Below are 26,752 nucleotides of genomic sequence, written 5' to 3'. Positions count from 1 at the left end.
TCATAAATATTAAAAACGAACTCAAACAGAAAAATCATAATATTACCTATCTGAATGTAATTCCTTAATTGAAATGTTATGTAAAATTTAGATTTTACATCATAATATTTCCTGTTTAGGATTTAAAGTTTAAGTTTTAAGATTTATAATCAAAATAAATAAGATTACGAAACTAAATTTACTCGATTTGTATCGAATAATTTCTCAATTAATTTAAACTAACACTAATTATTTATCTTAGTAGGAAGATGAGAGAAGATGCTTGACTTTGCTTCTATAAGTTATATCCAAATTTCCTTGAGCCTCTATATAAAAAATATAACGTGCCAATAGGCCCTTCGCTGTCTTTGTTCCTTCTCCAAGTAATTAGGCTTTGAACTTTAAAACATGGGTTTAGCAGCAGCTCTCCTCCTCCTCCTCCTGGCGGCTCCGGCAGCTCTTGCCGTGCAATATATCATCGGAGACAGCGCCGGTTGGACCTCCGGCGGAGATTACGATAGTTGGGTTCAGGGGAAAACATTCACCGTTGGAGATACACTTCGTAAGTAGCTAAATATGGTTTCATCAAAACATCAATGGTCTAATTATGTTTTGGTCCCTTTACTATGATGAAATCTAGGGTTTAATCTATATTTTAATTAACATAATTGATCCTTTTTATAGTTTATATCTAAATTGATAACATAACTATTTGCAGTTGTTTTAATGATAACATAATGTGATCGTTAAAACATTCGACTACCATATAAATTTATTATCAATTAAATATGATTAATTGAATTTTCACGTAATTCTTATTGTATTATTCCTTTTTTATTATAGTGTTCAACTACGATGGCACCCACTCGGTGGATGAAGTATCCAAAAACGACTACGACAATTGCAACTCCGGCAATGCTTTGAGAACTCACAACGATGGAAGGACGGTCATCACACTTTCAAATCCGGGATCGATGTATTTTATATGCCCGACCATAGGACATTGTGCTGGCGGCATGAAGCTTGCAGTCGATGTTGTAGCAGCCGGTGGCAGCTCACCGTCTACCCCATCAACTCCATCTGATTCACCTACTACTCCCGGAACAACACCGAGTGGCTCGACACCATCGCCTCGGCCTAGCGGAGCTCCTAGCATCATGACTATGGTTTCTTGTTGGATTATTGGCTTATTTACTTGTGTTTTTTATTCAATCAGTGTGAATTTATTTTATTTTTCCTTTTATGAACAGAAGATGATTTATTTCTTATAATCTTTTAAATAATTTACCTTAATTATGATAGAAATAATTATTTTACTCGTATTTAGTTTTATATACTTTCGTAATTCTTATAATGATTAAAAGCATTCATAATATATTATATTTAAAAAAATCATGTCATCTTTTTAATCAAATTAATTAGAGCACTAATTCTTCAATTTTTTGTGATAGAAAGCAGTTAGTTTTATTAAAATTAAAAAATATTTATAATTACAAATAATATTTACAAGTATATCGTAAACAAAATATAATTATGAAATTTTCCATAATCATTAATACAAAAACTAGCCAACTATATCATACAAGGACAAAAGAAAGAAATGTTAAAAACCTAACCAAAAAGTCGAAAAATAAAGATACAAATAAATCTGACTACATAATCAAACGAACCACAAAAAGGGGATGAAGCTACTGAAGACCATTGGTAAATTGCAAATAAGAGTCGAGCGACATGAGAAAACTATCCACGAACGCCAAACGAGTATCCAAATCAATCCGAGGGTCTAAAGCATTGAAGATCAACATGATAAAAAATAAGCGACATCTTGATCAGTCGTGACGATGTCAAATTCATCCATGAAATAAAAGATAAACGAAAACAACAGCCAAACAACCAAAAACTACCAAAAGAAGAGAAAAACGCGTCATAAAAGTATAGATAAACGACGGTCTGCAATCAATATTAATATCATTATCATCATCGACTAACAAAATCAAATAAGAAAAAAATTTACTTCATCTGTATAAAAGTGAAAGATTAAAATATAAAGTTTAAATTAAAAACAGTAATTTCACCTGAATGTATTTCAAATAGTTCAGTTAAACATCATTATCAATTATGGGTATCTTTTGTTAGTAGTCTACATCAAATGAAGTACAAATATTAGTAATTAAAGATTTTAGTAGACAATAGAGAAACGGTTTTCCATTTTTCAGGCTAAACAACGTAAATATCATATTGGGTAATTTTGGGGTCACATCTACTTTGGGTAAACTATACTTGAGATCACTTAATTATAGGAAAATTTTAAACTTGGCCATCAATCATTGATTTTATTAATCGGATTATTTAATTATTGAAATATATTAATCAAGTCATAGCATTTGACATAAAGTTGATGAAATAGTTTAAAAAATTATAATTACACATTTAATTCTCATTACTGATGTATTCTATCAATTTTATTCTAGTTTTAATTGAATTCAATAGTTTTAATCATCTAATCAAATGAAGCATGTGTACATGGACGAGCAGGATCAAATGTTAAGAGGGATAAAATAGTTTTATATCGAAGAACAAAAATCTATTAAATATTTAAATCTATAAATTGAAGGAGGAACAGAGGATTTATTTAACTAATATTTAAACTAAAAAAGACCTAAAACCATGTCCCCTGCATGTGTCACTAAATCATATGCTTAATATATTAATTTTTTAACCGTCACCTCGGCTCGTCCATTGATAGCGACGAATAATTTGATTGATATCATTTAATAGTTAAGTGATTTGATTGATAAAATCAACTATCAATTATCAAATTAAAATCTCTAAAATATATGAATCTGCACCATCCATTATCATTTCTATCAAATTATGATTATTAGGGCATCGTTAGTCGGGGAAAACGATGACAAAAAGCCCAAACCAAAACTTCAAATGCCCTATCACTTGTACTTAGTCCATTAAAATCTTTTCCACTTCGATAGTCGGCAAGTGTTCTTTGTTTTCTTCATTCTTTACTCGAGCAACTGAGAGCAAAAAGAGTGAGGGAAAACAATGGCGGCCGAGGAGGAAACCGGAGAGTTTTACCTCCGTTACTACGTAGGGCATAAAGGGAAGTTCGGGCACGAGTTTTGGAGTTCGAGTTCAGGCCGGATGGGAAGCTCCGATATGCTAATAACTCCAACTACAAAAACGACACCATGATCCGCAAAGAGGTCTTCTTAACACCCGCCGTTCTCAAGGAATGCCGTCGAATCATCACAGAGAGCGAGGTCCCCTCTCGTTTTAAACCCTTGCAACGTTTTCTTTAATTCAACTTGGCCTAGGGTTTGGGGTTGTTCATCTTATTTGTAGTGGAAAAATTGGATTATTTTCCCTTTTTTTCTATGTTTTGTATAATAAGATAGTATTAGCTATCTTTGTTATCAAATTGCCCAGCTGATTTTTGTATTCTTTGATAGGTTAAAGGATTTAGTTTTTAGTTGATAAGTGATTGTTTCCGTGATTAATGATAATTTATGGGTCTTGTGTTACAAACTTGCAGTTTTTTATTGATTATGGTTTCTTGTATTGTTCAATTCTATTGTTTTGTCATTGTAGATCATGAGGGAAGATGATAACAACTGGCCGGAACCTGACCGTGTGGACGGCAGGAGCTCGAGATTGTGATGGGGAATGAGCATATCTCATTCACCACTTCAAAGATTGGGTCCCTTGTTGATGTTCAGAGCAGTAAGGATCCTGAAGGTCTTCGCATATTTTATTATCTGGTTCAGGTCAGCCGATGTACATTGTCAATCTGCTATTTTATCTCTGCATTTTTGTTATGATTGCCGTCTTCCCTATGCTTGTACATTTGTGTTGTGATCGTCTTTTGTATTGTATCGTTGAATATGGGGAGATGGTATTAGTTCTCTAACATTGGTAATAATTTGAAACAGATGATTTTTTATTTTCATTGATGGACACTCGACGATTGATTTTTGCGAATTATTTCTGCTTTTGCACTCAGTTTCTTTCTTGCTTTTAGATGCAATGCTGAAAGGCTAAAGTTGCTGCGCTTTCATGTCTATTTGAAACGAATAACCAAAATAGTGGGATTGTTAGTGAATTAAATTTTCGGGTGGTGAATAGATATAAGCTTACCACTCCCATTATCTCGAGTAGTTTACCTGATTCCTATGCTTTGCATAAGCCGAGACACGGATGTTGGTTCTCGTGTGGATTTAATAGCTTTGTTATGCTATAGTCTGTAGGATATGCTGGTTTATGCTTATCTGTCTCTGACCTGATTGGCATTTATGTACTGCAGGACTTGAAGTGCTTCGTATTCTCTCTCATCTCACTCCACTTCAAGATCAAGCCTATTTGAAGAGAGAATCCGCTTCCGTACTAGGTGTCACAAGTGGTGATTTCACTTGTGTTGTAGCTTCCATTTCTTTCTTTTCTTTTTCTCGCCTTGTTCTTGTTCAATTTAAATGGTTAAGCTAAGGCTATGCCTGTAGTGATGGTTACAATGATTTTGAACTTTGGATGAGAATGAGATGCCATCAACTGACATGGAGTTTTTTGTTTTAATGTTTGCGCTTGTTTTTTGTAGTTCTTTCCATTACGTTACATCAAATATATTGAATCATTAATATCATTAAAAGCATTAGCGATACTCGCAATTTCTGAAATCAAATCGGAACACCGATACCACTTGCTCGAAGTAATCACATGTACATTTTTATCTAGTCAAATCTTAAAAGACATGTTTGTAAAAGGAGGACCGGATCAGAAGTGTTTGTCAATCATCCTTATCATCGTGTAAGGAGACTATACGAGGGCATATCCTCCAGCCGTGTTATGTCTTCAAGTAGAAGCTCCCTTTCCAGTTGTCGACGTGTGGCCTTCATTGTCTATAAAGCATAATAATCATTCGGAATAAGAACATACTTCTCGGCAAAAAAGGGTAATGAATGAACGATGATATAAGTTATAAAATATCCGAGCCCTATTATGGTTGAAGAATACACATTGAAGTCCATGTAGGATGCACGCATAGCAAGCCACTGATGGTCCATTAGCTTGAATGTGATACAATAGAGAGGCCAAACGCTGATTCATTTTCTATCAAGTCCAAAAAACAATGCACAATCATGGTTTTAATTTTTTTAACAGCTATCTAATGTATAAACTGTAAAGTTAGATTAAAGAAAATTGGCATTACCTGAAAGGAACTTTAAGAAAACTGCTCCTACAATTGTCCTTGGTTTGACTGTAGAAATGAAGCACATTGTTAACTGATGAGAGACATCAAATAGCTATCTCAATGAGAATGCTCACAAAAGAAAATGGGATTTGCTTAAATTGGTGCTTTTATTTCAACAAGCAAGATTGTGCTGGTGGAAATCCCTAGTTTTAAGGATACATACCTGCATCAAGATCAAGCATCTGAATGAGCAAAGGCGATGTTCATACCAGCAACAGCAAACGGATATTCCCACACAGACCAATCACCTTCCTGCTTCAAAGAAGATCCTTGAAGGATTTCTGCATGGAGATGTTCAGAAGCACCTTAGTGTTAGGATCAGATGAACAGAGAAAGATTTAAAGATAAACCAAATCTAGATTTATGGAACGAAAATGTGGATGGAATGTTTTACCAGACATGACATAGTTATAGTTAATGAGAATTATTATTTTTTAAGGTATAGTTATTAAGGATTTTGAAAGAGCTGTTTTTGTCTCATGTGGATCATCCCCTTCCCCTGCCCCCACCGTCACCCTCTTTCCTTTTACCTTCATCATTGCATGTATGCTTGTAGTTCTTTTATCTTTATGAATATAGCATGTATACTTAGTTCCAAAACCCTTCTAAATTTTCCATACTGGAGAAAATTAAGGAAAGCAAGGCATTATGGGTCAGGCAACACAAGATAACTAAATGGACATACCAGAAAATTCCTAGCAAAGAATAATAGGTTCTCCAAGGATATAAAACCACCACCCTGTGAGATAAATCCAAAGATCAAAATTAGCTGACTCTATTCCTATATGTAATGGGGTAAGGGGATGTAGGATAGTATGCTATCCCCAACGCCAGGTTGAGAGCAGCTTCCGTGGAAGACCTCCGTTATGAATTGCCCTCAGTAAGACTTAATCCCACGACCACAAGGTTAAGAGCCTTGCGCTCTACCAACGAGCTAGATGGGCAGTTATAAATCCAAAGATCAAGTACTTACCAAACAAATAGTCATTCAGGAAAGAGAAAATGCACAAACGAAAAGGCAAACGGGAACTACACTACTAAAATCTGTAGATGGGTCCTTCCCTTACCACCCCATTTCCTTCCACTGCTCAGATATTAAACCACATAGTTCTTCATCTGCTCAGATAATGTCGTCTTCAAGATTCAAACTTAGATTCTTTCATTCACTACACCCAATACTTGTTGGTTCACATAAATAGTTCAACTTGAATAGTTAGCATTGTTACTTGTTTGAAATGAGTGGTGACGTTATATAAATAGAGATCCAATCGTAACAAATTAAAATATAAAAATTATTTTTTTAATTTATATAACGAAAAGGACTGTAATTAGAATCCGACCCTTTTTACGTAACAAACGGTGGAATGATTGTCCTGGGTTGGTGTTTTAGAACGCTTAAAATTGATTCTAACGGCAAAGGTAACAGTGGCAACCCAATTAAAAAATAAGGCTTTGTCAATCGGTTCGTGTCGGCCTAAATATGTTGTGTTTTGGACTAGCTCAGAATTTGAAACTGCGTTATGCTTTGCCAACATGTTGAATTGCTGTCCTATCAACTCCAGTTCTCTATTAGTTTTAGCAGGCTTGGTCAGAAAATAAGATGATTTGTATAATTTACAGGTGACTTAAGCCCATGTTGTTTAGCTGCTGGGCCTTATAATTGCTCAAAAACACTCAAAAGTTTGTTGCTTTCTTTAGATACACATTTTATTTAACAATGTCTACATAGGGAGAAAAAAAATGTCAACTAAGAGCTTTTAACCACGTGCTCTAATGATTGTTGACTAGATATACATGTTATGAATACTTATTATTTGTTGATGATTATTATTAGAACTTGTTAGAGTTTAACTCGAATTCAAAGTGACACAATTTAATTGAGAAATTAAAAACTTAGTTGATTAAAAATATAGAACTTTATTAAAGTAGTTTTTATAAAGTAACTTTTTTTAATTTATTTAGTTTCTTTTGTAATCAAGTATTTATCCTTATAAATAGATACTAAGGGTAAATGTTAGACATCAAGTTTTCCTTCTCTCCTCTTGTATTTTATTTCTTCATATGAGTAAATTCTTCGCATATGTATGTGGTTTTTCCCTTTTGTAGTTTCCATGTTAATCTTGGTGTTCTTTATTTTTTTGTCAATTGTGTTTATTTGTTTGCCAATATAGTTTTGATATTATAAAAAATTAATATAAGAGCTTCAGGTTCAAAATTATGGCAATAATAAAGTATGATATTTCGATATTGGATCGAAACACCAGATTCTCATTGTGACAGGTGAAGGTTTGAGATGTCCTTCCACAAGTGGACTTATATGATGCACTAGAAGGGTTTGGTAAGAAGATATCGTCAGATTAGATGAGCGAAGAAAATTGTAAGGATCGTCAGATACCAACAACTATATCTGACGATTTATTTTCAAGAGACTTTAGAGGAGAACTCCTAGTTGGAAATGCCAACAACTCTATAACAAGTGATGAGTGGATACTTCACTCTGACAGCAATTTTCACATGAGTCTTAATCGTACTTGCTTGCGACATATAAAATTGTATCTTCAAATGATATATTTTTTGGAAACAATGAGCCTTGTAAAGTTGTAGGCATTGATACAATTAAGATTAACATGTTCGATGGGATTGTTTGAACTTGGTAATGTGAGACATGTTCCAGATTTGAGCAGAAATTTAATTTCGTTACGTACCCTAGATTCAAAAGGGTACAAATTATCCAGCGTAGGTGGAGCTATGAAAATTTGAAAAGACTCTCTTATTCTGATGAAAGGATAGAGAAAGACTGTCAAATTTTATGTTATTCAATGTTCAATAGTTTTAGAAATGCAACAAATAAAGTTGTTACTAGTAAAAATGTCTTGACTAAATTAAGCAAAACAAGATTTTTTGTTGAATAAGATAATCGTTGGAAAAATGGTTATGTGAAGTAGAAAAGAGTTCAATTTCGTGGACATAATGAATTTGAAGATAGAATTATCATTGAGAATCGAGATCGTGTTGTGCATGATATAGCTCGTGGTGACACAATTGTGAGTAAAGTTGGCACTTATAATAACCATATCGATGTGAAGTCTAAATCTAAACTTAAAAAAAACTTGGATTCAATCGATGTTACTGAAGATTGCTCCTTTGAGGGGTGTTGTGGAAGAGGTGGAGAACATATTTCTTGAAGTGAAAGAATTTTTTTGTTGAGTTTGAGTATCTCATCGAATTTGGGTGTTCTATCTTGAAACCTTCGCACTTTCAGAATTTACGTTCAGGTGGAGATTTGTCAGAGTTTGACTCGAATTCAAAGTGACATAATTCAATTGGGAAAATAATAAACCTAATTTAATTAAATGTAGAGAACTTAATTAAAGTATAGTACTTTATTAAAGTAGCTTTTTATAGTGTAACTTTTTACTTTATTTAGTTTCCTTTGTAAACCAGTATTTATCCCTATAAATAGATATTAAGTGTAAGGATTAGACATCATGTTTTTCTCTCTCCTCTTGTATTTTATTCTTTCATGTTAGTCAAATTCTTTTCCCTTGCCTGTGTTTTTTCTCTATTTGGTTTTCCACATAAATCTTGATGTTCTTTATTTTTTGTTTGTCGATCGTATTTAATTGTTTGTCGATAATCGTTCTGATATTATAACAAAACTCTATGTATTAAACATGATTTTGATATATTTTATTATCATGACTTTTATATCTATTAAGAAAGTTCTACATTAACCCATCAAGTATTATACCCCTCACTTGAATCTGGTAGAACATGAGTTTAGAAAAGTTTCATTTGACTTGAAACTCGACAAAAATTTTAATATAAAAACTTATATTCAACTTGACCCGAATATAAAAAATTTCATTTTTATTCAACAAAAAAGGACTAAATTGAAAAAAAAATTTGTTCATAAATATATAAAGATTAATTCTACTATTATTCTGGATGTGATTGGGTTCATAGTTTGTCACTCTACACTCTATCAGACTTGATCTCATCTCTCACAAATTCAACTCGAATCAAACTCAATTTTTTTTAAAAAAATCAACCCTATAAGATCATATTGAAACTTGTCATATTTAGGTTAAATTTTCATACACTTACGTCTAAAAATATAAAATTTGAAAAACATTAGATATACTTTACATTGAAATAATACACAATTTCTCTCTATTTTTAGTACATATTGTTCTTCTTATACTTTACTTATCTAATTATCTATAAGGTATGGCTCATAAATATACCGGTAAAGAGGATAGGGTGAAGGCAAACGAGGTCTGGGTATCAGATGTCAGGAGCAAAATTCAAAGTTGCGAAATTTGATGGTCTGGGTAACTTCGGATTATGGCAAACGAGGGTGAAGGATCTGTTGGCACAGTAGGGGATCCTGAAGGCTTTGCGACCTACAAAGCCGGCGTCGATAGAGGAGGAAGATTGGGAAGAATTGCAACAACGAGTGGCAGGAACCATATGATTATGCTTGGCGGACGAGGTTATGTATCACGTCATGCATCTATCGTCTCCAGACGAAATTTGGAGGAAGTTGGAAAGTCAGTTTATGTCCAAATCCTTAATGAGAAAACTGTATCTAAAGCAGCGGCTGTATGGGCTGAAGATGCAGGACGATCATGATTTGGCGCAACACGTGAATGTCTTCAATCAAATCGTTTCTGATTTGGCTCGGCTTGATGTAAAAATTGAGGATGAAGACAGAGCGATGATTTTGTTGTGTTCGTTGCCTCCCTCTTACGAACACATGGCGACTACTCTTACATATGGGAAAGAGACTATCAACGTTGAGGAGATTACTGCAGTCTTGTTGGCTCACAACCAACGGAAGCAGAATGCAGGGGAAAACTCTCAAGTCGATAGCTTATATGTCAAGGGTAATCGAGACCGTGGACGGAAGCCAGAAAAGGCAGGGTCTGGCAAGCGGAATTCCAGATCCAAATCTAGGGATAAGAAGACAATTCACTGTTACAAGTGCAAGGAGGCGGGACATATGAAGCGAGACTGTCCGAAGTTGAAAAAGCAGACTGATGAGAAGCGTGATGTTTCATCGAAGTATGTGAACGTGGTCAAGGATGATAATTCTGATTGCAGTGAGGGTGATATGCTTTCTATTTCAATGACTCAATTGACGGATCCGTGGATTCTTGATTCTGGATGTTCTTATTACATCACGCCAAATAGGAATGGTTTCGACATACAGGTCGGTTAATTCTGGTTCTGTTATTGGGTGATGATCGATGTTGCAATATTGTTGGTATTGGTGATGTCAGAATTAAGATGTATGATGGCTCTGTTCGGACGTTTGTGGTGTTCGACATATCCAGATTTGAAGAAGAATTTGATTTCTTTGGGCACTTTGCACAGAATGGTTTTATCCCTAAGGCTGATGAGGATAGGGAAACCATTCGGATTGTTAAAGGTGCTTTGACTGTGATGAAAGGAAAGATGACTGCAGGAAATATTTATAGATTGTTAGTGAGTACCGTTGCAAGTGGAGTTCATTCTGTTGAATCCTGTGATGATACTACAAAACTGTGGCATATGCGTCTTGCTCATCTTAGTGAATGTGGTATGATAGAATTACACAAAAGAAATATGATGCATGGTGTCAAAAGCTGTAAGCTCGATTTTTGCAAGTATTGTGTTCTTGGTAAACAGACTAAAGTTCGTTTCAAGACTGCGAAGCACACAACTCAAGGGATTCTTGATTATGTGCATTCTGATGTATGGGGGCATTCCACGACATCGTCTTTGGGTGGATCTAGGTATTATTTTACTTTTATTGATGATTTTTCACGGAAAGTTTGGGTGTATTTTTTGAAACAGAAATCTGATTTTTTTGAGAAGTTCAAGCTGTGGAAAGGAGAGGTAGAAAACCAAACAGGACGAAAAATCAAGTGTTTGCGGTCTGACAATGGTACGGAGTACACATATTCACAGTTCTTATACTTTTGTAAAGAGCACGGGATTAAGAGACATTTTACAATGCGCAAGACACCACAACAGAATGGTGTTGCGGAACAGATGAACAGATCGTTGAATGAAAGAGCCAGATGTTTGCGGTTGAATGTGGGGCTTCCCAAACACTTCTGGGTCGAGGCTGTTAACATGGCGTGTTATCTTATCAACAGATCGCCAAGGGCATCATTGGCTGGGAAAGTTGCAGAAGATGTATGGACTGGTCATGATGTTAGTTTTGATAACTTACGGATTTTTGGTTGTCCTGCTTATGTGCATGTACCTGCTGATGAGAGATCCAAACTTGATGCAAAATCGAATGAGTGCATTTTTTTGGGTTACAAGAAAGGTGTCAAAGGATTTAAGTTCTGGGATCCAGTTGCGAAGAAAATTGTGATCAGTAGAGATGTTGTTTTTGATGAACAATCCATGTTGCAACAGAAGAAAGACACGACAGTGGTGGATTTCGAGCAGTTTCCAGTTGAGAAACCAAAAACGTCTCAACCGACTTCTGGTGGTTCCACTACGGATGATTTGCAAGATTATAGTCTCGCCAGAGACAGGGTGAGATGGACGAATATAAAGCCTCCGAGTAGATTGGGTTTTGAAGACTTGGTCTCTTTTACACTTATTATTAGCAGTGATGATCTGGTTACTTTTCATGATACTGTTACTAGTCAGGAAAACGACAAGTGGATGGCAACCATGGTTGAGGAAATGGAGTCTTTGAATCACAATCCTACATGGGAGTTGGTTCCCCTTCCTGAGGGTAAAAAGCCGATTGGTTGCAAATGAGTGTATAAGAAGAAACCAGCAGTAACAGAAAAAGAGGGGGAGAAGTTCAAGGCTCGTTTGGTAGCAAAGGGTTTTTCACAGCAGAAAGGAGTGTTATGATGAAATCTTTCTCCTGTGGTCAGACACACTTCAATCCGAGCAGTACTTGCATTGGTGGCCAGTTGGGATTTGCATTTAGAGCAGATGGATGTTAAAACTGCTTTTTTGCATGGTGATTTAGAGGAGCATATCTACATGCGATAACCTGAAGGTTTCACTCAACCTGGAAACGAGCATTAGTTTGTAGATTGAAGAAATCTTTGTAGGGTTGAAACAGTCTCGAGACAGTGGTATAAACGGTTTGACTCCTATATGATCAAGATTGGCTACAACTGATGTGAGTATGATTGTTGTGTCTATGTTAAGAGCCTTGATGATGGTTCTTTTATTTTTCTATTACTGTATGTTGATGATATGTTGATTGCTGCGAAGAACATGGATGATGTTATCGGTTTGAAAACTTTATTGAGTCAGGAATTTGATATGAAAGATTTAGGTGCTGCAAAGAAAATTCTTGGAATGGAAATTTGCAGGGACAGAGACTCAAGGAAACTGTGGCTATCTCAACGGGGTTATATTAAAAAAAATGCTAGAAAGGTTTACGATGAGCAGCGCAAAACCAGTTAGCACTCCATGGCGAACCACTTTAAGCTCTCATCAGAACAGTGCCCTAAGACAGATAAGAAAGCTGAAGATATGGCAAAGGTTCCGTATTCTAATGTTGTTGGCTGCTTGATGTATGCAATGGTAGTACTTGTCTTGATTTGCTCATGCTGTTAGTCAAGTTTGTAAGTACATGTCTAAACCTGGTAAGCAACATTGGGAAGCAGTCAGTGGATCTTTCGGTACTTAAAGGGTACTGTGGGACATGGAATTGTTTTTGGTAGTCAACGAGATAATCCTTTGGTTATAGGATGGGATTCAGACTATGCAGGTGACTTGGATAATAGAAGACCTACGACAGGGTATGCTTTACTCTTGGTGGAGGACCTATTTGTTGGAAGTCTTCTGTTCATTCTGTTGTGGCATTATCTACAACTGAAGCTGAGTACATGGCAGCGGCTGAAGCTGCAAAAGAAGCTTTATGGCTCACTGGTTTAGTGAAGGAGTTGGGTGTTCAGTAAGGTGGGAGTTCTGCTCTGCGCAATCAAAATGCTATTCACTTAGCTAAGAATCAGGTATATCGTGTTAGAACTAAGCACATTGATGTACGTTTCACAAGATCAGAGAGTTGGTTGCATCTGGAGAGATTTTGTTTAGAAGGTACACACTGATGAGAATGCGCTGATATGTTCACCAAGCCAGTTACAACAGACAAATTCAAGCATTGCTTGGACTTGTGAATGTTTCAAGTTGTTAAAGAAGTAAGGTAACTCAACCACATTGAATGTTTCCTAAGGGGCAGGATATTCGCCAAGGTGGAGATTTGTAAGGTATGGCTCATAAATACCGGTAAATAGGACAGGGGATGGAGCGGAGTGAGCGAAAGCGAACGCCTAGACACCTAGGACGTAAGCACATTGCTGAACTCGTTAAAATTCTTGTTATTTCATTTACTTTGTCCGATTTATCAACATTATCTTATATATATAATGAAAAGTATTTTAAACAAAAAAAAACATATAAAAATTAGACTCTACGAACATGTTTATTTAAATGTTATCTACATTTTTCAATAATCCTAAATCCTAATTTATAAACACCAGATCTTAAATCCAAACGTATAAAACACTAAACTCTAGTAAAACAAATATATCTATACAAACCCAAATTTTATTTTCTACCATAAGTATATGGGATAATTATCTTATATATTTAATTCAAAAAATAAAGAATAGGTCAAAAAACAATTCATAAAAGTATGTTTTATATGAAACTTATTACCAGAGTTCATAAATGTGGGGACGATGTTGGGTTTCAAAGTCGGTAAGAATAGGTCAGTTTTACCTGTAGGGGGACATCAACATACCATTCCAAACCCATCCAAGGGACGATAGAATTGGACAAAAACATATAAGGGATATGGACAAGTTGTGAGACATAAAGGGGACCCACCAAATATCCAATATATCCAATTCATCATGAAATTTGTAAAGACTTTAGAAATTTGATTGAAATGCCATGATTGTGCATGGAATTCAGTATGTACACCGCTTCCCTATTGGTCATTACTTCCAAATCTAATCTTTCTTTTTATTATAAATTTTTATAAATATGAGATAAATGTAATATAATATTTGTTTAATTTGTAATAATTTAATAGAGAATCTTTATATTCTTAAATGCATATTATTCAAATAAAAAAATCTCAATAATAATAACAAATCACGTCATTTTTTCAATTTGGTTTGTGCCTGTGTTACACTTTTGAATCTTCAATTTATAAATTTTGAAAATGTCGTTCTCTTGTACTATTTTTATTTTCCCTCTTTTGAAAGTATATGGTTGGCACTGCTTTTAGAATATTTTATTCACATGTATGGATCAAGGGATAGTTAGGATAATCATTCTTTAAATTTTTCTTATATTTAGGGTTAATTTTATCATTGTAAAAAATTTAATTTGTCATTTCGATTATGATATTTTCATATCAATTTAATCATCTAAATTGTTAATTGTCGTCCTAAACTTTAAATCTTAACTTAAAACCCTAAATCCTAAACACTTAAACACTAACTTAAAATCTTAAACAATAGTAAATGTTTTAAATATTGATGTAAACAATTTCGAGAACTAAATGATGCAAAAATCTATATGATGAAAATGATAAATTAGGTTTATTACAGAAACAAAAAAATAACCTAAACCAATTTTAAATTATCATACTTTAATAATATAGTTTTGTTTACTTAAAATTTTATAAGTAGATATTCCCAATATAAAATTATGTCTATGCGCCTGTATATACAAATATATGCCTTTTGATTAATTTATACCTTTCTATTATGGTATATTAATCTAGCTTTTATGTCATCAATTTAAACGTTAAAATTAACTTAGATCTGATGTAAAATATATCATAATCATATTATAACATTTTAAACAACTTTTGCCTACTGCATCCATAGATGTAATTGACTAAAAAAATGTCTCTCTAAATTAAATGTCATGTTTGATCGATCTTATTACGTAGTGATTTAAATTCTAATTAAAATTAAATGGAATCATTATAATGGTTGAAAATTATTTGATGATTGAGTTTATTTAGGTGTTTATGGATTAGAATTATGAGTGATTAAATTTATTTTTTCTATAAATATAGAGTAAGTCTTTAACTTGTAGAACTAAAATAATATGTTGAAGTTATGTAATCTTTTTGTGATATTTGTAATTATTAGAGTCTAATATATTGATGTTGCGTAGAATGAGTCCATTATATATTGGCTGAAAAAACCCTAATCAAAGAAGAATCTGCAGTAGAATGGGTCATAGTATATTGAAAAAATCTGACAAAATTAGCAATCATATTCATAGGCACCACCTACAGTAATTGCTTTTGTTGTTGTTTGCTACTGGCCGGTGAGGGATTCGAAGGATCTCTATTTCAACATGATTATATATATTTTTCAGCAGCATGTATGATGATAATCGTAATGCATTCTGGCTTCATTCCACTCACGTATTTCTTCCTTTTTACTATCAAAAGCAAAATGGTTGCAGGAAAATAGGGTTTTATTTCATACTATATCTTTTCCTAGCAGAAACTTCTTGTTTTAATCCTATACATTTTACATATAATTATAAACAAATATATTACACATTTTATCAAAATAAATTCAAGGATTAAAATTTTTTGTCCTACAATATGTAATATTTAAATATGAATGTGGTGTACACCGTCACTTAGCTTAGCTCACAAGAAATGCATACTGCAGTCCAATAATGCTGCGCTACGCATGACACATGAATACACCGTTTTTCAAAGCACAGCCGTTTTGCTTGAAAGCAAGAAAGCTGTGTTGTTTTCCTTATCTTGGATCACCGACGAACCATTAGTTCCACTATAGTACCACAGCCGTCATCTGAACTTAACATTACTTAAACGAAGAAAGAGAGACGTGTCGAGAGAAGTTTTCAAAGTACCATCTGTTGTTGTTATTGTATTTTTTTAAAGTGTTTGCATTTAGGTTTAATTATGAGATTCGTACTCCTAAAGAGAATATAATGGGGGAGTGTCTCGTATCTATGTACTCCTAAAAGAGAACTCTTAGGAGGGATTAGAGACGACAACGAGACGGATTGAAATAATTAGGGTTTTTAGTATAAGTTTCGAATTGTTAATTTATTAAACTATAAATCGATACCATGAATAATTAGAGATGCAAAATTCCTTAGGAAATTGATTTCTTAAAGTAGTTGTGTGATGTAAGATGGGAAGACAGGAAGTTTGGTGTTGTGGAGAGAGTTGAGAGGATGTTTTCATGGCGTGTATAAAGAGAGGCTAAGAGTTTTAGGAATCCTGAAAAGAATCATATGCACATCCGAATATATATGAAGAATTTATTATATATAAAGAAAACTCTTCTAGAAAGAATCATATGCCCATCTGATTGAAAGTGGCGAATTTTGTTAATTAGAGACGACGAATGTATTAAGGGTATAAAAGGGGATTATACATCTATTTTGGTCTGATAATTTAGTTTTTGTTAATTTAAGTATTTATCAAATTAAATATTATCCTTAAATTTTAGATTAAATACTTATGAGTCTCTATTAACTTTGAAGTTAGATGATTAATATTTCTCGTTTCGGTAACTAAAGACAGAAACAAGCCAACAAATTAAGCCGAAGCAGCAGCAATCAGTCTCCATGCAACAAGGTTGCACCTCCGCCGGAGGATCCGAAAAAATTACGCATTCGTAATGCCTCCGATCCACCAATTTAGCCAACAGTCCGCAGCTTTATTCCTTGCCGTGAAACATGAGTAAACCGCACAGACCACTCTCCCGTCCAAAAGCTTCGCAAGATGGTGAACCACTGATAACCGACTCAAGCTCAACGTTGAATCCGACACCTCCTTCCACGCCTCTAAACTGTCAACCTCCGGTATGACTTGCATAAAACACACTCCTTGGCACAGCACAGACCCTGATACATACCCCAAAGCTCAGCTTCAGGATTGAACAAATGTCGATGAATTTGGAAAAACCGATTAACCACCGGCCGTCATGATTCGGAATAATACCCCCACACGAAGTCGTACCCAACTCCCTGTGACAAGCGCCATCAGAATTAATCTTCACCCAACCAATAGGAGGCCGACTCCAGCAATGACGGAACATGAGGGATACAGTGCCGCGGCTGCTTTATCTTTAATATTCGGTTAATCCTGATTTTTATCTTAATCTTTAATATTCGTTTTAAATTAGTGGATTACTGAATTAATACACATCACGTAACAAGAAAACTAAGAACCCTGTGACAAGCGCCATCAGAATTAATCTTCACCCAACCAATAGGAGGCCGACTCCAGCAATGAGACGAACATGAGGGATAGTGCCGCGGCTGCTTATCTTTAATATTCGGTTAATCCTGATTTTATCTTAATCTTTAATATTCGTTTTAAATTATGGATTACTGAATTAAATACACATCACGTAACAAGAAAACTAAGAAAGGGAAAAGGGGAAGAAATGGAAAGGGAAATGTGAGGATGGGGCATGAGTGATCACTTTCGTCTTTTTACAGTCTTTTTTTTGCAGGCAAGGATGATCATAGTGTAAATGTGTGGTTTTACAGGATTTGGAAGGCTATACCCTTTTCCATCCTTCAACAACAATATTTGGACATGGATAAAAGCTTTGACATAACCCACCAGCACTCGTTGCCTTCAAGACTCAACAATCAGCTCTTTTTCCCTTCCATTCCACTCTTTCGTTTTTATAATATAACAAATCAATTGTATTATGATTCTCTTACATTATACTGCGTTGGAGGTTATATTTGGTCGTAAAAGATCGTGTTTATTCAAATCTTCTTAAAATTTAGAATCTTTAGAGAAAATAACAATTTTTGTACGGAGAAGTTGAAATCTCTTCACAATATTATAATAACTAATTTATTAAAATACTAAATGTGAAACAATGACATGATTTATACACTAGTTGATATAGATGGCGATTTGTGTACGTTGCGACAAGACCCTTCACACGCACCAAATAAAATGGGAAAAGATGAAACATGATCTTGTGAAAAACACGAAAAATACATCTCAGTTTTGAAATTCTAAGTGGTAGAAATTGAAAATCAATTCGATTCTAATTGGTTGATCATATATAGATCCTATGTAGACCTACTAGAAAACATCATGCGTTGAGACAAGGTATATGTATAAAAGGAAACATGATAGTCAATACGAATGATACATGTCCCCTCGAAACATCCTTTTTAGAAGAAATAATGGAAGGAGGAGGAGCCCCAAATTATGATACAAATTCCACAGGCCATCCATGAAATGGGGTTTCCACAATATGGAGAAAACCAGATGATGAGTTTCTTGGCCCCGGCGCAACCCTCTCAGCCTCTCACCGCCACCAACAACTCCACCGCCATGGCGGCGTTTACCGATCATAACAAACAGGTACATGGGATTTCTGTATACCATTTTTCTGGTAATTTTTGTATCTAATTGGGTGCTTGAAAACAATTTAGGTAGGGACCTTGGAGCAGAACCGCGTCAATAATATCAACGACGGAAACAATAATTCATGGTATCTTCATATCTTTGCTCTATTTATTTATATGGTTCATATTTCTTTAAAGTCTTCCCATAATCCTTAGATGGAAGACTGGGGAAGGTTGTTGCTTGCTTTACTTGCTAATGGAATGACACCAACATCCGTCTATATTGCTCTAACTTTCTCTTTCTTCTTAGTGGACATAGTTTTGTACTGATTTCCACTACAAAAAAGGTTGAGAAAATTTGGGGGTCTTGTTGCAGGTGGAGGAACTCAGCTTCGGGCAAATTGAAGGCGAGGAGAAAGCTTAGAGAACCGAGGTTTTGTTTCCAGACGAAGCGAGGTCGATGTGCTAGACGGTTATAAGTGGAGAAAATATGGGCAAAAGGTTGTCAAAAACAGTCTTCATCCGAGGTATATTTTACTGTCAACAATAATACCGAACTCTACAAGTCTGAAAATTAAAATGAGTAGAATCTAAATCTTTTAACGAGTATTCAATGATGGACAAGTCTGGTACGGGTATCTATTAATTCCAGTTCCAATAGTATATGCATGGTTTGATTTATGATTCATGATTAGGTTTAAGAATCATTCATGGATGCATTTCAGTTAAGTTTAACATGCTAGGTTTAATAATAACAACAATAAACCCGAGTCTCAAAATAAATTAATCCCATGTTTGCTCCCTAATGTTTAGTATTATGTTTTATTCGATTCTTTCTCCAAAATTTGATCATGAAAAATTTATTATTCTGCTAGACTTTTTACCTAACATAAGAATGGGATGAAACATACGATCTTATGTTATAAAATATAAGTAATCCTAACATATATTGTAAATGCGTTGCATCATACCTAATCTCTTATGCATCTAATTAGGTTTTATATTTTGAGTTGGCAGAAGTTATTATCGTTGTACGCACAGTAATTGCAGAGTGAAAAGAGGGTCGAACGATTATCCGAGGATTGTCGAATGGTGATTACAACTTATGAAGGCAGCACAACCACTCCCCTCCGATGATTCTAATTCATCGGACCATGAAGGCTTCACCTCCTTCTAAATCGACTTCCGATCTCCATTATCTTTTGATATCCTTATCTAAATAGAGAATGTTGTCAGATATTAGATCTTAATTATGATTTGGCTTGGTTTATTTATACTAGTAAAATTGTAATTCGAATCTCAACATCTATAAGGTATATTTAAAAAAAAAGTTGCAGTCTTCTCTGCATGTGAGAGGAACATTGCAGATAATGTATACATTTTCATTGGTGATATGTTTTTTTTTGAGAGGAGTTAATAATTGTTAATTCTTTCTCGAATTTAAAAATTTGATTTGAATAATTTAACTTAATAAACTAAGTTTAATTATAAAATATCAATAACTCGAATATAGAGTCATAATCTAAAATAGTATAAATCTATTAAGTAAATTTGATTCAAAGAAAAAATTTAAGTTCAAATTAAAAATGAATATATTCAAATGGATAACCTATATTATTATTATCCATGCATGCATAATGTAATAAAAAAATCATTTTATATTAACAATTTGGTTTTAAAATATAATAAATCTAAACCTTATTTTCTTTCGTGCAAAACCAATCTATTGGGCCGGACGTATGAACCGTACGGTCCATGAACAGGTCCATGTACATGTAAAGGGACAGATAATTTCATTTCCCAGTGTATCTTCAAGGCAGAAGCTCTCTCCTTTGTGCGTAATGCCTTAAACCCTTAGCCAAACGAGAAAAGATATATACTTCTCCACCCTTCATCGTTGTACAACCACCGCGTCTCGATCTCGTCAGCCTCTTCTTACTCACGGCGGCCACCATGCCAGTTTCCCCGGTTCATTCTTTCGAAAACCCGAACTTTCCAGAACCTCCAAATCAAATGTTCCATCTCACAAGTCCATAGCTATGGAACATTGGACTTTGAGAGAAGACCTATGGTCAAATGGAATCTTTGTACAAGAAAATATCTCTCATGGAAAACCCTGAATTGGTTTCCGCCTCGGTGTTGAATGACTGGAAAAAAGGCGGCAGGAAACTCACCAAGTGGGAGCTTTGTAGGGTCGTCAAGGAGTTAAGGAAGTACAAGCGCTACGAGCAAGCCCTTGAGGTATTCCCCCCCCCAAAAAAAAGGATTTCGTGTAATCATTTGGTGTTCATGATTTCTGGGTTGCTTTGCTATCTGTCGTGGATTCTAAAAATTACTTAATAATTACTGGGCAGTCGAGTTCTTCCCCAAATTTTGGTGCTTTGTTGTTTTGAATTTACATTTGATAATAGTTTATTACTTTATTGATTGCCCCATGAATATATTTGCATATTTTGAGTGTGTTGTTACTCATTTAGCAGAGCCTACTTAGTGGGAAAATGTTTAGTTGCTGTTGTTGCTTAGTGTAGTCGATGGCCTCGTAAAATTGCCAATTTTTTGGGGGAAATTAACACCCTTTAGCACCTTTGGTTAGTAGAGTTGTTGCTGTTCTTGCATCGGACATCTTTTTAAAACCTTTCCCGACATTGTACAGGTTTACGAATGGATGAACAACAGAGGAGAGAGGTTTAGATTTTCCGCTAGTGAGGCCGCGATTCAATTAGACCTTATTTCTAAGGTGCGCGGAGTTTCAAGTGCCGAAGATTACTTCCTTCAACTCTCCGATACTTTGAAGGACAAAAGGATCTACGGACCCCTTCTGAACGCCTATGTGCGGGCAAGGATGCAAGAAAAGGCAGAGTCTTTAATCGATAATATGAGGAATAAAGGCTATGCCTTGCATCCACTATAATGTGATGATGACTCTATATATGAATCTTAAGGAGTACGATAAAGTTGAGTCCATGGTTTCAGAAATGTTGGAAAAAAACATTCGTCTAGATATATTCCTACAACATCTGGTCATCTTGCGGGGCCCAAGGATCCGTGGAAAAATGGAACAAGTACATAAACAGATGAAAGAAGATCGAAGCATCAATCCGAACTGGACTACATTTAGCACAATGGCGACTATGTATATCAAGATGGGAGTGCCTGAAAAAGCCGAAGAATGCTTGAGAAATGTAGAGAGTAGGATCACCGGTCAGGATCGTATACCGTATCATTATCTTATTACTCTTTATGGTAATGTTGGTAACAAAGAGGATTTATCGGGTATGTAAGGTTTACAGATCTATTTTCCCCAGTATTCCGAATTTGGGTTATCATGCCATGGTCTCATCTCTGGTACGGGCCAATGATATCGAAGGGCAGAGAAGACTTACAAAGAGTGGCTATCAGTTGGAACATCTTATGACCCTAGAATAGCAAATCTTCTCATGGGGTGGTTTGCCAAAGAAGGAAACATGGATAAAGCTGAGAGCTTTTTCAATCATATGGCTGATGTGGGAGGGAAGCCTAATTTTAGCTCATGGGAGACTCTTGCTGAAGGGCATATTGGAGTGGGGGGAATCGATGAGGCTCTATCTTGCCTAGAGGGAGCTTCTGCAACCGAAGGCTCAAGAAGTTGGGAGCCAAATCCATCAAATGTTTCTGCCTTCTTTAATCTATGTGAAGAAAAAGAAGACACAGAAAGTAGGGATGTTCTGATGGGATTGATACGCAAGCAGGATATCTGAAAAATGTAGCTTATGCATCACTAATTAGATTATCCGAAGATGCTGTTGGAGATCTAAATAACCATTATAGCTCCGGGATGAGAATGAGGATGATGATTCGGAGGTGCTTCTCAACCAACTGCAGGGCAGTGCGTGATAATCGTTTTGTAAATCTTTGGTCAGGGAAAGTTTTTATCTATCTTTTCATTGAAGTCATGACTTAATATATCCGTTTGATGTTGGCGAGGATGAACTTGTAGCTATTCTCTATGCATTTGTGCCAGTGGAAGCATCACTCGGCAGCTGAAAACATCACCTCTGGTGCCCTTTTTAACCATGTTCAAGACGTATGAATTTGCAATTTAAGCCAGTGTAGCCGCTCAAGTGGCAGAGTTTTCTTCCACTGATGGAAGGGATATGGATAATTTACCGTCATTTTTTACAGTAATGTTAGAAGAACTCCTTTCTCTCGACTCTCGCTCCTAAGATCCTAATTACCAGCACTGACGGAGGCTGTACCAGCTGCCATGCTGGCCGATGGCCGATACTCCCCTTTTTTTCTCATTTCCACTTCTTCGTTTTCTTATCCCAAACCCTGTAAACTCTTCACCTTTCGTTTACTTGCTCAGGTGGTCGGCAGCCTTGCTGCGGGTGGCGGTTTGCCACACCCCTATCCATTTTCTTCTTCTGGTTTCAACGAAGTCCTTTGTCTTTGTTTGGAGGCTCGATGCTTCTGATGCTTGATCTGGTGATGAGATCCAAAACAAGGATCTAGGGTCATCTTGTTTTGGCCAAGCTGTGGACTGAACAATACATGGTAAACATAGATATGGAGTTTTGAGGACATGCATGACCAACGACAGAGGCATCGTGTGGGTGGCGTCTTTGTGCGGATGGGAGCATTGACGGTGGCATCATCGTTTCTCATGCTGACCAGCTAGTACAGACATCTTTTCTGTTTTCTATTGAGCCATGAACTTGCCGGACGCACTAGTCCTATTTGTGGGACATATGAGTCCCTAAGTTTGGGATTATGTTGTGGGGATGTCAGGTATCACATGATGGAAGTTGTAGAATCTTTGGGAAAGCAAGACTTGCACAATTACAGTCACATTTTCCCACATGTTATCACATGATGGATGTTGAATGCCGTAGCACAACATTAGCATCGAGCTTTAATCACGCGAAATTTCAATCCTTTTTTCAAGCATGACTTTTAATCCCCGAATGAACCACATTCTAATTTTGTTCTTTTAGATATCTAATATTCAAAAATCAATCTTTAAAAAAATATACATATATACATGAATTAAACTAAATTATCGGTTTCATACATATAGTTTAAAAATTTGATTGTAGACATAGGCTATCTTTCTGTCAACGATTTCATCCGATTCCATCACGAAAAGTGATGTAGAACTCTACAATCATAACATTTGACACTTGTTTGGTTCACGGAGTGTAAGATTACCAGTGAGAATGTAAGATTACCAGGAATATGATTATTGGGAATGTTTATTTTGTGTTTGGTTGGCTTAGCATGAATGTAAGATTACCGTGTTTGGTTAAATAAAAAATTATTGGAATGTATATTTGACCAAATTGTCCTTATTATATATTTTTTTTTTAACAAATTAGAATATTATATATTTCTTTAAAAAATTTAAATTCATAAAATTTATATAATTTTTTTACAAAATTGAAAATATAAAAAGGTTTAATGAAAGGGTAAAATTTTATTTTAACCCCTGAACTTCATATAAAATTTTAATTATAGTCTTTTTTTTTTGTAAATCTAAAATAGTTTAATGATAAATTTGTAATTTAACATTCGTAGAATTTTTATTATTCAATAACAGAAGAATGATATTTTTGAAAGAAAGAAAAATATTTAAGGGCATTTTAGTCCAAAATGTCGGTTATCCAACAATACCTAAGGAAATGGAGGTAATGACATTCCCGATAATATACCTCAAAAAATTCTCTATTGGTAATCTTACATTACCAGGAATGGGATTCCCGAGCTAACCAAACGGTGGAATGTGGATTCCATTCCCATGGGAATCCCACATTCCCCCATCCAAACTCCCCATTAAAAAAATATGGTTTTTAGGTAAATTATATCATTCATCACTCAACTATCTTCTTACTCTTATTTTAGTCACTAAATTTTAAATTTTTTAATTTAATTATTAAACTATACTAACCCTTAACCAAAGAAAACGATTGTGTCCACCTTCTTTCTTATGATCAAAGGCTCATGTCCTCACCAACACCACCGGCCACCGATCTTGGATGGCCTCTCTTGCTTCGATCGTTGACTACTCCTACTGGTGATGACCTTAAACCGTCCTAAAACAAGCAACACTTCAAAATCTGCTTCGAAGCTTACCCAATGTCGATAATGACAAAAATAACGATGATGACACAATCCACTGGTTGGGTCCCGATCAAAACTGACCGGAGAACTCAATGAGGGAGAAGTTTTGATGAACCTTCTAATCCTTCTCTACGAAAAACGACAGCGAGGCTCGACGAGTGGGTCGATGGGTTATGACCGAACAAGGGAGGCACTTCCACGGGTAAGGGTAGTTACGTTCAACGGTGGCCGAGATCGACGATGGTGAGACCCGTATGATTTTTCACAATTTCTAGATGAACGACGATTGGATGGGGGTAACTAATGGTCGGGTTAAGGTCATGGGACGATGGCAAAGCTCCAAGGGTGTGTTGAACGCCACGATCGGCCAAAAGAAGGCCGAACGACGATGAGGGGAGGGGGAAACAGTTGAAGAGAAAACCACATTTTTTTTCTTGGCATTGGTTTTTGTTTTTAAACTTTAGTGACTAAAATAAAAGTGACGGAAGTGGATGAAATCGTTGACGGTAGAAAACTTCATGTATGCAATTGAGAATTTTTAAACTATATGTATGAAATCAAGAATTTAGTATAGTTTATGTATAATGGTGTATTTAACCCTTTTATAAATATATACCTCAACGACACAACACCGATCAGATCTTCTGGTCCAAAAACCTTGTCAGCCATGGCAGAGCTAGAGGACCCAAAACTGATGCAAAATCTCATAACTTTATAATTGTCTTCTCTCATGCAAAAGGTGGCTGAATCCAAGGATGTAAACACAGGGTTTCAGCCCCGGTAGATATCGGTTTTTCACGGCCTAACGCGCCCAACCATCTCGATCCAGAGCTACCTCCACAGGATTTACAAGAACGCAAATTGTAGCCCATCTTGCTTTATCGTTGCTTATGTTTATCTCGATCGGTTTGGTCATAGGCAGCCCTCGTTGCCCATCGATTCTTTCAACGTTCATCGGCTGCTTATTACGACTGTCATGGTTTCTGCCAAGTTCATGGATGACATGTAAGTTTCTCAATTATACTTAGGTATGATAGAGCATAGCGTTATTCATATAATGGTCATTTATGTTTGTTTATTATGTTATTAATATATATGTGCTCAAAATAAAAAATAATTTTTGATCAGCCACTAATTATAAATAATATTTTTATTATGTTCATTTAATAAATGATTGAACTTGAACATATATGTGTTCGATTCGTGTATGTTCACAAAAAAATTCTTCTATAAAACCATTTATTAACTTGTTTATAAGCTCATTAACTATACTTTCATTTTCCCTTTTATTTGTACGTCTTAAATATTAATGAAGATAAGGACTAAATTTAACGTACGATAAACTTAAGGATTAGTTTTTTGAAAATAAAAGAGTACAAGGAGAGTGTTGGTTGCCCAATCATAGGTAATGGTTTTCACCAACCTTAAATGAACATATTTATAAATATTAAAATAACTGAACGTGAACCCTTTAAACAATAAATAAACAAACACAAATGTGATATTAAAATTTAAACAAAACAATTTTATTGATTAAGTATTGGTTCATTTATACCCGTAGGCTTTCACTTGAATCGAATTATACAAAACCTGCAAAGTTCATGGTTAGGTACCTGACTTCGATCAGAATGTTCAATTTGAAACACAAACTTGAGTTTCTAATATTTTAGGAAACCTTATCTTTCAGGAATTACAACAATGCTTACTATGCAAAAGTAGGGGGAATCAGCCCCACAGAAATGAACTTGCTGGTAGTGGATTTTCTATTCGGGTTAGGATTCCACTTGAACGTAACCCCCGAAACTTTTCACACCTACTACTCTTACCTTCAAAGGGAGATGAGGATGGTGTTGCAGCCTCCACCGACGAACCCTCAGTGGGGTCGACGACATTGAAAGTCCATTTGTGTTTCAATGATGAGGAATCCACCGCCTCTCATCACAAGGAACAACTTGCTGTTTAAGGCCTTTTTTTGTTTTTTTTTCTTCTGATGAACAAATTAATGGTAACTTAAGCATTATATGGAATTAACTAACATACAAGACTAGA

General features: G+C 35.3%; 1 protein-coding gene and 5 pseudogenes across 1 annotated transcript; 5 read left to right on the top strand and 1 right to left on the bottom strand.

Moving 5' to 3' along the window:
- The first annotated feature begins 342 nt into the window (after positions 1-342).
- LOC120179898 (uclacyanin-3-like) lies at positions 343-1,250 on the top strand. Its single transcript, XM_039185356.1, has 2 exons — positions 343-541; positions 823-1,250. The coding sequence occupies exons 1-2, from the start codon at positions 388-390 to the stop codon at positions 1,248-1,250; spliced, it is 582 nt and encodes a 193-aa protein (XP_039041287.1). The 5' UTR covers positions 343-387.
- A 1,714-nt stretch (positions 1,251-2,964) lies between these two features.
- Positions 2,965-4,355, top strand: LOC120179947 (annotated as a pseudogene).
- Positions 4,356-4,784: 429 nt separating this feature from the next.
- LOC120179897 lies at positions 4,785-17,325 on the bottom strand (annotated as a pseudogene).
- Positions 17,326-18,449: 1,124 nt separating this feature from the next.
- On the top strand, positions 18,450-19,784 carry LOC120179969 (annotated as a pseudogene).
- A 562-nt stretch (positions 19,785-20,346) lies between these two features.
- Positions 20,347-22,542, top strand: LOC120179896 (annotated as a pseudogene).
- Positions 22,543-25,370: 2,828 nt separating this feature from the next.
- Positions 25,371-26,735, top strand: LOC120179968 (annotated as a pseudogene).
- Positions 26,736-26,752: the final 17 nt, after the last annotated feature.

The sequence above is a fragment of the Hibiscus syriacus genome, unplaced genomic scaffold (genome assembly GCF_006381635.1).
Source record: "Hibiscus syriacus cultivar Baekdansim isolate YM2019G1 unplaced genomic scaffold, ASM638163v2 tig00112471_pilon, whole genome shotgun sequence".
Taxonomy (NCBI): Eukaryota; Viridiplantae; Streptophyta; class Magnoliopsida; order Malvales; family Malvaceae; genus Hibiscus; species Hibiscus syriacus.
The sequence above is the reverse complement of the archived record's forward strand: the minus strand, read 5'-3'. Positions and strand labels throughout refer to the sequence as shown.

Coding starts and splice junctions, on each gene's coding strand:
- LOC120179898 (XM_039185356.1), top strand. CDS start 388: ATGGGTTTAGCAGCAGCTCTCCTCCTCCTCCTCCTGGCGGCTCCGGCA. Junction 542..822: donor CACCGTTGGAGATACACTTC/GTAAGTAGCTAA, acceptor TTTTTATTATAG/TGTTCAACTACGATGGCACC.